The sequence below is a fragment of the Exophiala spinifera genome (genome assembly GCF_000836115.1).
Source record: "Exophiala spinifera strain CBS 89968 unplaced genomic scaffold supercont1.5, whole genome shotgun sequence".
NCBI lineage: Eukaryota > Fungi > Ascomycota > Eurotiomycetes > Chaetothyriales > Herpotrichiellaceae > Exophiala > Exophiala spinifera.
This window is the reverse complement of record NW_015622517.1, coordinates 2,174,396-2,187,547: the sequence shown is the minus strand read 5'-3', so window position 1 is coordinate 2,187,547 and position 13,152 is coordinate 2,174,396. Positions and strand designations below refer to the sequence as shown.

General features: G+C 52.6%; 6 protein-coding genes across 6 annotated transcripts; all 6 read right to left on the bottom strand.

Moving 5' to 3' along the window:
* Positions 1 to 403: 403 nt before the first annotated feature.
* Positions 404 to 745, bottom strand: PV08_07355 (uncharacterized protein; the record flags this gene model as incomplete). The annotated part of the gene is made up of 1 exon (XM_016381685.1): positions 404 to 745. The coding sequence occupies one exon, from the start codon at positions 743 to 745 to the stop codon at positions 404 to 406; it is 342 nt and encodes a 113-aa protein (XP_016234787.1).
* Positions 746 to 1,829: 1,084 nt separating this feature from the next.
* Positions 1,830 to 3,809, bottom strand: PV08_07354 (uncharacterized protein; the record flags this gene model as incomplete). Its single annotated transcript, XM_016381684.1, has 1 exon — positions 1,830 to 3,809. One exon carries the CDS (start codon positions 3,807 to 3,809, stop codon positions 1,830 to 1,832), a length of 1,980 nt encoding a protein of 659 aa, XP_016234786.1.
* Positions 3,810 to 4,638: 829 nt separating this feature from the next.
* On the bottom strand, positions 4,639 to 6,423 carry PV08_07353 (uncharacterized protein; the record flags this gene model as incomplete). Its single annotated transcript, XM_016381683.1, has 1 exon — positions 4,639 to 6,423. One exon carries the CDS (start codon positions 6,421 to 6,423, stop codon positions 4,639 to 4,641), a length of 1,785 nt encoding a protein of 594 aa, XP_016234785.1.
* Positions 6,424 to 6,744: 321 nt separating this feature from the next.
* PV08_07352 (uncharacterized protein) lies at positions 6,745 to 8,592 on the bottom strand (the record flags this gene model as incomplete). The annotated part of the gene is made up of 1 exon (XM_016381682.1): positions 6,745 to 8,592. One exon carries the CDS (start codon positions 8,590 to 8,592, stop codon positions 6,745 to 6,747), a length of 1,848 nt encoding a protein of 615 aa, XP_016234784.1.
* Positions 8,593 to 10,222: 1,630 nt separating this feature from the next.
* PV08_07351 (uncharacterized protein) lies at positions 10,223 to 11,546 on the bottom strand (the record flags this gene model as incomplete). The annotated part of the gene is made up of 3 exons (XM_016381681.1): positions 10,223 to 10,732; positions 10,789 to 11,182; positions 11,269 to 11,546. 3 exons carry the CDS (start codon positions 11,544 to 11,546, stop codon positions 10,223 to 10,225), a joined length of 1,182 nt encoding a protein of 393 aa, XP_016234783.1.
* A 223-nt stretch (positions 11,547 to 11,769) lies between these two features.
* On the bottom strand, positions 11,770 to 12,773 carry PV08_07350 (uncharacterized protein; the record flags this gene model as incomplete). Its single annotated transcript, XM_016381680.1, has 2 exons — positions 11,770 to 12,198; positions 12,576 to 12,773. The coding sequence occupies 2 exons, from the start codon at positions 12,771 to 12,773 to the stop codon at positions 11,770 to 11,772; spliced, it is 627 nt and encodes a 208-aa protein (XP_016234782.1).
* Between the last annotated feature and the right edge of the window lie 379 nt (positions 12,774 to 13,152).

The window sequence follows — 13,152 nt, the reverse complement described above, 5'->3', positions numbered from 1 at the left end:
GACTTCGGTTGTGGCTACTATCTAGGTAGTCGAAGGGGACTGAGCGTAATACTGGGTTTGAAACAGAGACGGTGAGATCACGCTGATGGACGGGAGGACATGGAGTGCATTCTGTACCCGTCGGTATTTACAAAGTAAGTACCTGGGTATTTCCAGTAATGATCACTTTCTCTTGCCAGTAATCTTCCATCTTCCATCTTACATCCCTCATCCACCATACTCATACTCTCCGGTCCATACACACCGCTCAGCCTCCTTGTTCTCTGAGATGTCGTTGCACCCCAACTCCAACACACCGAATGGAATACACACATGATTCATATCCATGCATGCATGAGTGAACACACCGGATATCTACATGACTATATTGTGTACACTTCCCCATCCACACGTGCACATCGATCTACACATGCTGTGCTGTTTTCTTGGTCTCACATTTCTCACCGAAACTCAAACCGAAAAAACAGAAAATCGCACGAAAAAAGAGAGCTATTCCTTTGACCCCGCGTTTCTCGACTGGGACCATGACCGCAGTAGAGTCCTTGACGAACTCCTCCGTGAGAATCTCGACTGGAATGTCAGGCTGAAGGACGACATGGTCCAAGACGACTGTTGGGGCGCCGTCATTGCTCAAGGTGACGTTGTGTCCATGGTCGTTGCCGTTGTCAGCGGCGGCAGTAGTGATGGGGATGGCGATGGTGGTCGCCACGAAGGGAGCGACGATGACAAGAACACTGAAACGCATCTTGACGTGTAGTTTGGTTGGTTTACTGTACACTGTGTTAGCATTCTAGTGGACCACCCAAGCATCACAAGATACGAATAACATTGGTCACCAGGGGAGTCATAGTGAGAACTTACGTTAGTGGGAAGGGTGTGTCCGACTGGGATGGATGGATGCTTGTTGCACAAGAAGCTTTATTGTGATGGTGATGGCGGGTGGTGGTGGTGGTGGTGGTGTTCTTGTGGTTGTGTAGAGAGCCTTGAACAAGCATGCGGTATACGTAAATGATAGGGATGCGAGACGAATTTATACACGCCCATGAAGGAATCTCCCACAAGGTCCTCATTCGCTCTCCATCTCTGCTTGAGGTCTATTCTTAATGTCATTTGTGGCCCGGTGGACACGCTGCCTGCGCTGGACGTGACGAGGCCCATCTCATCCGCTGATATCCAGAGGTTATCACCCTTGAGCCTAGTGGCCTCGAAAGGATTTTGAAGTTTTACTTTCCTTAGTCAGGCACGGGCTACCCATCCGACACCCAGTATTCGTCTATAGGCTGTGCCAACGGTGGCATTCCAGAGACTGAAAACTTTACTCATGGTGAACCATAATCTGAGGTATGGCCTGGTGGGTCCCAAACTCTCAGCTGGTGGAGTCTTCCCCTTCCGGAATTTTACGGGTACCGTCGCTGGCACATCAGGACTGCAGACACACTTTGGAGGTAGACGACAAGGCTACAGTACCGCCTGGAATAGTGGATGGCTCCTCCAATGTCGCTCACGAAGCTCGGAAATACCTGTTACAGCAAGCACCAAGCTCCTTCTATGCAGTGTCCCTTACAGGTGTAGGTGCCAGGTAGGTCAAGCCAAAGAAGAGTGTTCAAGAGACCGCTGTAAAACCTTTACTACAGGGCGTCTATTGGATACTTGCTTGCTTAACTGTGAGTGTGCTTGGTGCACCATCTGCATGGCTTGACCGAGAAGAATGGTTGAATCTACAATCAAAAAGGGCTTAATATACTCAAGGAGTTTTAGAACATCCAGGTCATATATATAAGAATCTAGATCTAGGTCTAGAGAATCGGGTAGTAACACGCCCATCGAGTTCACTCCTCCATTCCAGCCTTCAAATTGGCATATTTACTCTCAGGATATGACAACTCGTTCTCGACCACTTGCATGACGTCAAGCGGGATAAATTCACGCGCAAAAGTCTCGATCAGAGACCCCTGCCCGATAGGTCTGTCGGCGCTGGTTTCCCACCACATACCACCTCCCAGACCCTTGTTCAGGACGTATCCCGCCTTGTATAGCCTGACGGTCTCGAGGGTATCGTACGTGATGAAGTTTCCCGTGGCGTTGTCGAAGCTGTACGAGGCAATGGCACGGGGATCGAAGAACTCTGATGCGCCAGCTTTGGGAAGAACCTTGTAATCCCACACCCCGGGTTCCCAGGAGCCATTTGGATCAGGGAGGCACGGCGACCCTGGACCGGTCGAGTTGAGAAACGACCGACCGTACAGCGGCATTCCGAGAACCAGTCGGGACCGATCGACGCCTTTGTCGAGGTAGGCGTCGACGGCGTCGTTGGCGTTGAACGGGGTGGAAAGGGGATGTGCGATCGACGGGTACAGGTTGTCTTGGAAGGCGGTGACATTGTAGTCGGACACGATGAAGTCGTAGGCCATCAGATTCCAGAAGTCGAGAGACGTGTCCATCCCGGGCACGTCGAGCACGTTGTACTTGTCAGCACCGGCGGAGACGGCAACCGAGATCAAAAATCGCGTCTGGTTGTTCTTTGTGGACGACGCGTCGAGCGCCGCTCGGAGAGTCTTGAGCAGAGACACGAAGTTGGCCGCTTGCGTGGCGTCCGACGGATACTCCCAGTCAATGTCGATGCCGTCGAAGCCCAAGTCCTGGACCAGCGCCACGGCACTGTTGGCAAAGTTTTGCCGACCCTGCTCGGTGCTGGCTGCGGAGGCAAAACTGGGAGAAAACGACCAGCCTCCGATGGAAAGCAATGTCTTTAGGTTACGATTTTGCTTTTTGCGCAGGTACAGTTGCTTGAGGTTGCCGAAGAGGTTCGGGCCCGGGGCAGTAGTGTCATCGCCAGGCCATGGCTTGTCGGTATCTGCCCATGTGTCGCTGAGGAGGACAGTCCCCGAAGCGGCATCGACTTTGGCGAAAGCGTAGAGAATGTGGGTCAAGAACTGCGTCTGCAAGTCTTGCACGGTGAAATTCCTCGCGTATATCGCCCAGTTCACGTAGTAAGCTACATTGCGAACGCCGGTAGGTTCAGGGGCGTAACTTGTTGAGGTTGTGCTTGTACTTGAAGAAAGTGAGCTTGGGATAGAGGTAATCGTGCTGGCGCTCGAGGGGGTCGTGCTTGTGCTTGTAGAGCCTGATATTGGCCCTACGGAGCTGCTGCTCGAGGTTGTAGCTCCGGATGAGGTCGAGACAGGGTGTCCGCTGGATGATGAACTAGGCCATCCGTGGCTGCTAGGGGGAGCAACTGAAGAGGAACTGCTGCCATATGGAGTAGAGTGCGTGCCAGTGGTCCAGGGATGACGTGAAGACGAAGATGTTCCTGTATAGGCGGACGTAGTTGGAGGTACTGGGATCGTACAGGTAACAAGCTCGCTAAAAGGCCACCCAGGTAATGGTGTAATAGTGACAATCTTCATGGAAATGGTGGGCACAGGAGTTTCGGTGCAACCACAGTGGGTGGTGGTGAGGGTCGTCGTCATTGTGGTAAATCCTGTCGAGCAGGGCTCCGTCCAAGTTGTGGTCAGCGTGATAGTTTCGTCGTCTGATACAGATTGCGTCTTCGGCTTGCTATCATCGCCGCCATCGGTAGCATGACCGGGCATAGGGTTGATGCCAGGGGGTGCGGGCATCGTCCATGGGATACCATTATCTGGACCCGGTACTGCTTCTTGACCGAAATAGACGTGATCCCAGTCATACACTAGATCCGTGGTAATTTGACACTCTTCTTCGGTGCCATCAGTCGCAGCTGAAGATGCTGATGAGAGCGCTGCGAAGAGCGCTGCGACTACCGCAGCATATATGCTGTTCGTCCGCATGGTGGACCGGATTCAAAGCAAAGCAGCCCAAACAACGATGAGTCGTGCCTTTCAGGGTGGTGACAACAGTAACCGTAGTCTCATGAACTCACATCTTGCCACCTGCCGTGCGGCAGGACAGGGCATTTTGAAGCCCAGCATACCTATGCGCCCAGATCTTGATTGCCCCTATACACGCGACGTGTGGGGATCGCGCGGCTCCGACACGGCCGTGCTTTTCCATGAGCTCATGTCAAAAGTGTCAGATCCCAGCCCAGTACAGTCACCAAGACGCTGCAGGAAATTACAATATGGTCCTCAAGAAGTCCGGAATGACCAGGAAAGAGATTGTATTATGGTACTTTTAATTTGGTTGACTCTCAGAGCCTCGCTCGACCGAAAACCGCGGTCACGTGGGGATAGCGATAGCAACGGCTGTCGGCCCCTGTTCTTCGCCAACGTGCACAGATACTATACTAGCCTTGGCCAGGCAAGACGTAGAACACGCTTTCCACGCGTCAGTGTAGATGAGAAGGCTGGTACGAGAGATGAGCGAGTTGAGAATAGCGACGCGAATGGACCTCTTTTTGTATTCCTGAGCCGAAGGTTCTGCTTCACGGTAGATAGGTAGACATTAAGTACTGGTTTCGTCGCCACTCAGCAACATTTTTCGGTGTCGAGTTGTGCTGAGAATGATTGATCTTGAGTATCGATAATAAAACCTGATCGTTAGCCGAAGCACTCATCAGCTTGGCAACAAAGCAAGCCCAGCCCAGAGAATATCGATCTCGTGTCTTTTGTGATTCCTTGCTGCCTTCCGTCTTCGTCAATAAGCACCAGTCCTTATACACTAAACCTTTACGAAGCAAAAGGCGTGATAGAATCCCACAGCTTCCTTCTCCTCTGGGCTCAGAAGGAGATCTCCACCTTCATACCTGGTGACACCCATCCGGGAAGCCAGTGCCATCATCTCTCTATTTCCTTGTTCCGCATCCCAGATGTCAAGGAATGGCTTCCGATATCTCTGCTCGAGGTTGTACGACTCTGCGATAGCGCGGAATGCTTCCCAAGGCACCACAAACTCAGGCACGTCCACAGCCTCAGCCATCCAGTAGGTATATTTCCACGAAAAAGGTGGCCGAAACGATCCGTCAGGATTGAGTGGTCGAGCAGGGTCCATGGGAAATCTGACCTTGTAGATGGAATTTCCCCAAGAGGGACCATCATCATCTTCTGCCTCGCCATCTTCTTTGTGCACGCCGTTTTGTCCGTTGGATTTGTCTGCATTCTTTCCTTTCTCCGCGAACCAGGCTCGGATATGCTCGGCAGCGACGTCACTGTTCGGGACCACACCGATGAACCGTCCGCCCTTTTTGAGTGAGCCGGCAACATTTCTAAGCATCATTTTCACTTTCTCTTCCGACTCGAAAGCATAGTGCATCGTGAACATGGCTGTAACAACGTCGAAACCGCCACCACCCCAACGACTCGGCTGTCCATTGCCAGCATTCGGGTCGATTCCGACTTCTCGTACGATCGCGACATCACCAATCCAAGCACCAAAGCAGTCCTGTGGGAGAAAGAACGCGTCGAAGATGGGTTTGCGTCCACGTCTCATCCCCTGGTACCGTTCGCGTGCTTGAGAGATGCTGGTCTCCGCAGGGTCCAGGCCCACGTAAAGGCCAACAACCTGAGGAGCGAGTTGCCACTTCCCGAGATCTCCTCCTTTGCCACATCCTATATCAAGAACTAGCAGCGGCTTTTGCTCTTCTGGCTCCTTTGCTTCTTCTCCCCATCCCAGTTCCTCAACTTCTTGCTTTTCAACAGGACTGAATCTTTGTATCAGACACGACTTGACCCAATTGTTGAAGCTGCGCAACCCTTTGATTTGTGATTCGTTTCTTCTCCAGTCACGGCCACGCTCTTTAACCCACTCTGGTCGAGCGTTGTAGAATTGATTCGACACTTCTTGAACACCTCTATTGGTCTGATGCGCCTGACCAGCACTTTTTGCCTCCCGTTCGGCAGCTAATCGCTGTTGTTCGGCTAGGACATTGCGCCCTCGACCTCGAGCTCCGCCAGGGCGGATGAACTCACGAGGAGGGGAGTCTCGAATGGGAGAGGGGGATTTCCGTCGTTCTCGGGCCGGCGAGCGACGACGATACAGATCTGACGGGGACCGACGTCGAGGAGATCGCGATCGATATCTGGTTCTTCGGTCCTCTGGTTCAGAGCGTCGACTAAATGCAGAAGGCGGAGGTCGAGACCTGGGGACTTCTCCTTCCTCTCTTGCTTTGCGTGGTATACGGGGTAGATCCGCAGGGGTTCTCGGAGCGGGTTTAGCATGCACGCCTCCATTCACTGGAGACGCGGTAGACTGTTCTTCGCGCTTTGAGGACGACATGGGCAAACTCTGCTTCTGCGAATTGGGGGACGTGCATGGGACCGAATCTGTCTTAAGCTCACTCTGAGGCGGTCTCTCCGGTGAATTTGATCTCCTCCTCTTTCTTGGTTGTTCCGAGTCTTCCTCAACAATAGCTTCTTCAATCCTCGTGTCAGGAATCTCTTTGAATGTGTCTCGTGCTGGATCGTAAGCGAAAGACGATCGTCTTCTTCGTGGCGGAGGGTCTGACATGACGAGGATGGGTTAATCAGGATAGCTCAAACCTAGTAGAGGTCAATATGTAGAAGAATACGAAGTGAGAGGCGTTTAAGCTTGGAATGTTTGCAATTGACAGTTTGATATGAGTCCAATGACTGACATGGATCTGTGCAGGTGGTTGTCGTGAATTGCATGTCCGAAATTATTCAACCGCCGTAGAAGTTGATACGGCGGAGTATTTGGGTGGCTTCGACATATCCTAACATCCCGGGCAGCAGTGGAAAGATCGCCAGAAGCGTATTCTTATTCTCCCTTTGACTCTGTCGGAGTCGTCTTCATGCAATTTTCTAGCATCTACGCTATATTTACAGGTTGCCCTCCCGTGGTCTCCTTTAATCTTGGATCGGCGACTTTGGCAATCTGCCGGACATGTTGACTACGATTGCTCTCTTCCAGAGCACCAGGCTTCCAATACTCATACTCGATCCACTCGCCTTCTTTCATCTGTGCCTCAACGGCTTCGTGGAAGCGAGCACCAAGTTCTGGTTGCAACGGCACCACACCTGTCTCCTCACAGTAAGTCTCCCACAAGGCGAGCAGCTCCTCCAAAATCTCGGGGTGCTCTGTCGCCAGATCCTCCGTCTCCCCTGGATCTTTGGACAAGTCATATAATTGCCAGGCAGAAGTCCCTTTTGGAAATGGAATAAAATCCGCCTTCCACTGACCCTTGCGGATCGCTGCACGGCCGCACAGTTCCCAGCCGAACGCCTCGCCAGGATCATGGATCAGTTGTTGCTCCCCTCTCAGCCACGGCACCATATCTTTGCCTCGCATTGGGACGATCTTCCGTCCATTGAACTCGGGCGAGGGATGCTTGATTCCGGCCAAGGACAGCAGTGTTGGCGCAATGTCCATCACAGTAGCAAATGTCTCAGTGATTTCACCTTTGTGCCCTTGATGAATGGGCGGGTAACGGATAACACATGGTACCCGGACACCTCCCTCGGTTGTGTACGCCTTGTACAATCTGCTAGGTGCAGTGGCTGCCTGAGCCCATCGAGGCCCATACCACACAAAGCTGTCCTTATTGCCAACATTCTCCAGCGAATTATTATAGTACTTGCCGATATGGGCCATGAGCTCACCCGCCACCATCGGATACGCTTCGTATGCTGCACCCTCGGCACCGTTGTCAGAAAAGAACATGATATAAGTGTTGTCCAGTTCTCCGATTGACTCCAGATAGTCTGTCACACGGCCAATGTTGTGGTCTAGGCATTCGACCATGCCGGCGTACGCCTCCATGGCAGTGCACGAGGCCTTCTTGTGGAAGTCGTCCATCTCATCCCAACCCTGAACCTCGTCTGCAACGACCGGGTGGGGTCGGACGTCCTTTGGGATCATGCCTAGCTCTATAAGCTTCTTGAGCCGTTGTTGACGAAGCGCCTCTGGGCCATCTTTATATACACCCCTGTAGTGGTCGATATACTCCTTAGGCGCCTGTAGTGGCCAGTGTGGTGCAGAGAAAGGATAGTATGCAAAAAAGGGCTTTTCCGACAACTCTTTGTCTTCTTTCCATTCCTTCAAGTATTTCAGCATGCGGTCACCGTAGCCGTTGCTCGAGTACCAATCCTCCGGAAGCTCCTTGACATAGTGATCATCTTCCATGTGAAGGGCAATCACGCTCTTCTCGAGGAACTTGGGAAAATCGGCTTCTGGCCTCCAGTCGTAGTGGTTGGAGCAGGCCGGGAGAAGTGCCAAACTGCGGTCGAATCCACGAGCCTGTGGGCTTCGTTCTTTCGTCAGACCGAGATGCCACTTGCCGCTCATGACGGTGTGATATCCTCCGTCTTTCAACACTTCGGGCAGCGAGGCGACCCGGGAGTTCAAGTACCCCTCGTACCCTGGCATACCTCTCTGAGGCGCCGTGGAATACTTGCTTCCCTTGGGGAAGTTCTGACCTGAGAAATCCGTCCATTCGATGAGGTTCCCCAAGCCTGCGATGTGGTGGTCTGTCCCGGTCAATATCATCGCCCTCGTCGGCGAACAAGCCGCGGCGGCATGGAAGCCGGTGAGGCGTATTCCATCCTTTGCCAGCTTATCGATGTTGGGGGTGCGGATCTCGGAGCCAAAGCACCCAGCGTCCGAGAACCCCATGTCGTCCGCGACGATGATGAGGAAGTTGGGACGCTTGGGAGCCATGTTGGGTCGTTGCCGGTGCTATTTGGCCTGTGGGTCTATAAGAGGAACGCAGACAGCAGCCACAACAAGATCTGATTATCTACAGAACACAAGTACAAATGGACAACGATACACAAATAAAAGGCTTCGACACAGAAATCGAGGGGCACGGAAGAGGTTCGGAGTATCATTGCAACGAAACAAACCCCTCACCACAAGAGAGAACATCTCCAACGAAGGGTGCGCCAAAGCAACTACAAGGATGGAGAATTTCGGAGCGAGATAGGGTCGCATGCAAGGGCACTACGCGCCGGACAGCACGGGTACGTCAGGCATTCGTACTCCCCGTACGTATACAATACTCACAGTAGCCTTTTAGGTGGACACCAGCGGGGGTGGGCTTGCAGCCTTACTGAATACCGTTGTCGCAATACGAGTACGAGGAGTGGGTCTGCAGCTATACCCCGGGCGTGGGGACTGGTGCGGCTAAAAGTACAAAATATCTCTACGTTCCCTTTCGACTTCTTATAAACATAAGTCCATGTTGGCGCTGTGTATGACAACGGAACTTGCTCTTTCATTTATGGAAGAGCTCGCTACTGTTCCGTCTAAAACTGGCTTGATACCTTTATCGTGAGGAGGACGGCTTCTCGCCATGTCAAGGTAGAAATGCTTAAGTAGTAACTAAGTGTCAGCTGGTTGGCATGATGTTCAGAGGTTGTCAACGGAGCCTCCAAAGGCACCTGAGGCCAGCTCAGAATCGTGACAACATCCCCCTCAATGGGCCTCAAGACATGCGGCCTCGCATCATGTAGTGTTTGAACTAAGAGGAAAGGAAAATGTTGATAAATCCTTGCCGAGGCATGGTGGAGTCTCCATCCGTCACCAAGTCAGAGCATCGTCCAGCTAATCATCGTCAGCGCTGGTTGCCATGTACTGCAACCATACAGTAGCATCAACGAAGTCGTCGACATTATTTGGTCCGTTCCACAAGCTTCAAAAGAGCCTTGTCCTTGTCCGTTGAGTGACTATCGAGATGTCCGAAGGGTAATGGTCGCGTGAAAGACCCAGTTGAAATTGAAACTAAACTGCTTTTCCCTTGGCCTTTAGAAGGTAATGGGCATATAGAAACCATTGATAGTTTATACTATAACAGGAGCAGAGGGGAAGCATCAGGTGCCTGCACAGGGCTGTCATCAATCATGTGGCACGAGCCAGGAGATGGGATTCACTCGCAGGGCACCCTTTCCTTCCTCGCAACGGTCGCTCTACTTCGCCAATCTCGTGGAACATCTCTCGGTGCATGCTGTTGATCGGGGGCGGCACAGGAGGCAGGCTTCTCCGGAACACCTCTCGCCTCAACCACGCGTCTAAGTTAGTACACGCCGATAATGCTTTTCGAATAATCCTTGTAGGGATACATGGCGGCTGTGGCGTTCTGTTGCTTCAAGCAACAATCTCTCTCTACTCAGTCCCTAATTGATTGTAGTTGAGAGTATCACAGTGGCAGAAAGATCAACAATAATGATGATTACCACTAAGATAATGGTGTTGACAATTGAAGCGAACTCGAGATCGACCGACCAAGTCTTCTTTGGGTCGTTCCAAAGAGTTCGTAATAGTGCAAGTTTTTGCTTTATCTGGGTATTGTTCAATGGTTGGGTGAACTTTGGAGCTGGTCTAAAAGGTAGTAAATAGCACCTTGTGATTCTAGGAAAGTAAGGATTCTTCGTGTAGTTCGATGGGCATGTCGAATAGGTAGATGATTGAACTTCGGTGTGATCTGGTAAGGATTGAGGTGTGGCTTCAGTAACAATGCAGACACGGTTCCCTGGTAGTGTGCTGACTTTGCTTGTTGCGTTGATCGTGGCAGTAGTTTCAGGTGCCGTGCTCTGAGGGAAAAGTCCTTGGAGGCTGGCTCTTTTGGCGTTCTTCTTTCTACCTCCATGTTTACTCGTAGCTGCATCTGTCTCGGGTTCATCAGCGTCGCGAAGACGGCGGGGTCCAGTATCCACAAGGTCCACTTGCCATATTTCCGGGCGTAGTTCTGCAGGGTTACAGGCCAGTCCTCTTTGCTGGCTAGCCGGTAGCCAGAGAGCGGGTCTGAAGGCGAGAAGTTGTCGAGGAGCTCGAGGTCCGCCTTCCACGCTGGGTCCCAAAGCTGAAAAAGGAATCCGAGAAGGTCGGAGACCCGGTTGATCAAGACCGTGCTGTCACTAGCCACTTCTTTGCGGCGAGTATCTTGTCAACTGCTACGGCGCGCCGAGTGCGGCAGTTCTTGAGCTGATGGGCCTCATAGGAGATGACTCGGTGAAATAGGCCTACGAAATATGAAGTCCATACAACATAATCTTGAGTGTCGGCCGTTGCGAGCGCAGCATCTGCGGCCTCCTCGTCATCCTCGTCCTCGTTGGCGGTGGGGTGCCCCTGATGCATCGTCACGGCCAGGTCCCGCACCTTCTGGAGCTGCCGCGCCTTGGCAGTGATCTTCTCGATGGACTGTCCTGTCAGGAGTGACAGGTCAGTGAGGTTGACTGGTCTCCTTGACCCGCCGGCTGCAGGGTCGTCATCTGTGGCAAAGGTCAGCGGGAACAGGGAGGCGAGGGGGCGTCTATGGAGTGGATGCAGCCAACCCTGACAACGAGGCCCGGGATGGATCCATTCCATGGACGGGGAAATGCAGGCGACGAGACATACCTTTTAATGTTGCGGAAGACGAGGCTGAGATCTTGGCGACCTCGGTCTCGTTGGTGGTCACCAGGCTGAGCCAGCGTCTCGTAGCCGGTCCACACCACCCCAGAGGCGGACTTTGGGTCGTCGCGCGGGAATATTTTCTCCAATTTCTTTCGAGCTTGCGCAAACGAGAGAAGGCCGTTGACTGGCGATTTCCGTGCTGACTGAAAAGACAAGTACAACGTATTGCCCCTCCAGCTTTTCTTGCTGGATACTGGAACCAAGGCGTATGGCCAGGACATCTGTAGACGCGTTCGAGGCTGATGTGGCCAACACCTTGAAAACCACGTCGTGTGCTCTCATCAGCTGTCGGGCAAGTCATTCCAGCCAAAGTCCTCTATTGTTGTAGCTTTCGCTTACGAAGAGACGACTTGTCGACTGGACAAGGTCAGTGAACATGGCTCAGACAAGAGAGTGATATATGAGGGTGAAGATACTGTTCACACCACCGGGGCCGGCCGCGCATCACTCGACTCCTGGCGTGTGCGGTGGGCATCCGAGAGCCGTCGAGGTTGGTCCAGATTCTGAACTGGCTGCTGGTTGACCGGTATGCATGTGAACCCGCTTCCGCGGATCTCCATCCGGCTCGGGTCGACGCTTGACACCTGAGTTGAGTGTGATATCCTGTGCCAGTGTCTGTGTCAGAGTGACCAGCGCGCACACCACAGCCTTCTTCTCTTCTGGTGTATCACACTCCAGCACCGTCACCTTCAGGGGCGTGCTCATGCCGAGGTTCTGGATCATGAGCGTACACTCGCGCGGATGGTCGTCACCCCGATTGACGTTAGAGCCACTCTCCTCCGCCGCCTCGACATAGTCGGTCGAGGTGGGATTCTGCGGTCTGTCCTCTCGACCACGGATTGTGTGGGGAGGAGAAGCGTGTGTCAAAATTTTCTGTGGACAGGACTTGGTGGACTTGCGGTTACTGACAAGCGGACAACGTGATCCTTTCATGTAGCACGAAGTACACTTCCGGTCGAATAGGTCATCATTGTGTCCACTGATTTGCAAGCCGACAACCTCTTCTCAAGGCCAACAAACACAACAAGTGAAGCAAGAACAGCAAGAGATGAAAAGGCGACTGAGATAAGACGGTAAGAGCAAACACCCAGTCCAAATTCTGATTCTGCTGGGGTCATCACTGCCCCGGTTGCAAGGGGACACGAAGCAAAGGCCTGGGGGGACATGATGATTTATTGCTATACAAGGTCAGTAATCTCGAGTCATCCAGTCAGAGCACACCACCAGGGTGTCGGGTCGTGAGAGCTTACTGTATGCCGTTGAAGAACCACAGTGGTGCAGTGCCACTCCGCACCCGTGTCGGTGAGATACTGCCCAAGGTCCGTCTCAGACAGATCGGGTGGTGCGTCCCGAGCAGTGCTTGTTTGATCGAAGGCGCCGCTTTGTGACGTTGTCACCAGGCTCATGAAGCCGTTGGCTTTCGCCTTCTTGACTGCGGTGGTGGCCATGGCAAAGCCGTGATGATCTTTCAATTCTGCTTTCGTCTCGGGAGCATATTTCTTTGGGGACCACGCAGAGATTGGGGTTCGCGACGCCGAGTGCCTTGAAGTACTTCTGTATTGTGGAAGGCGCTGACTCGGAACGTAGGTATGCTTTGTCCCATATCTCTCGGTCGAACCGGTATGGCGGAAGGGGATGGAGAGTAATTGTCGGCCTTGAATGCACGTCCTTATTTCCATCGAGACGCTCAGTAGGCGTCCAAGAAAGTATTCAGGATGCCCGCCGTAAAATAGGCCCAAAGAAGTGTGATTATATGCCTTGCAACTTCGCAAATGGTTGGATCCTTCCAAAATTCCTTGTCACCAACGTATCCTATAATTGCTATAC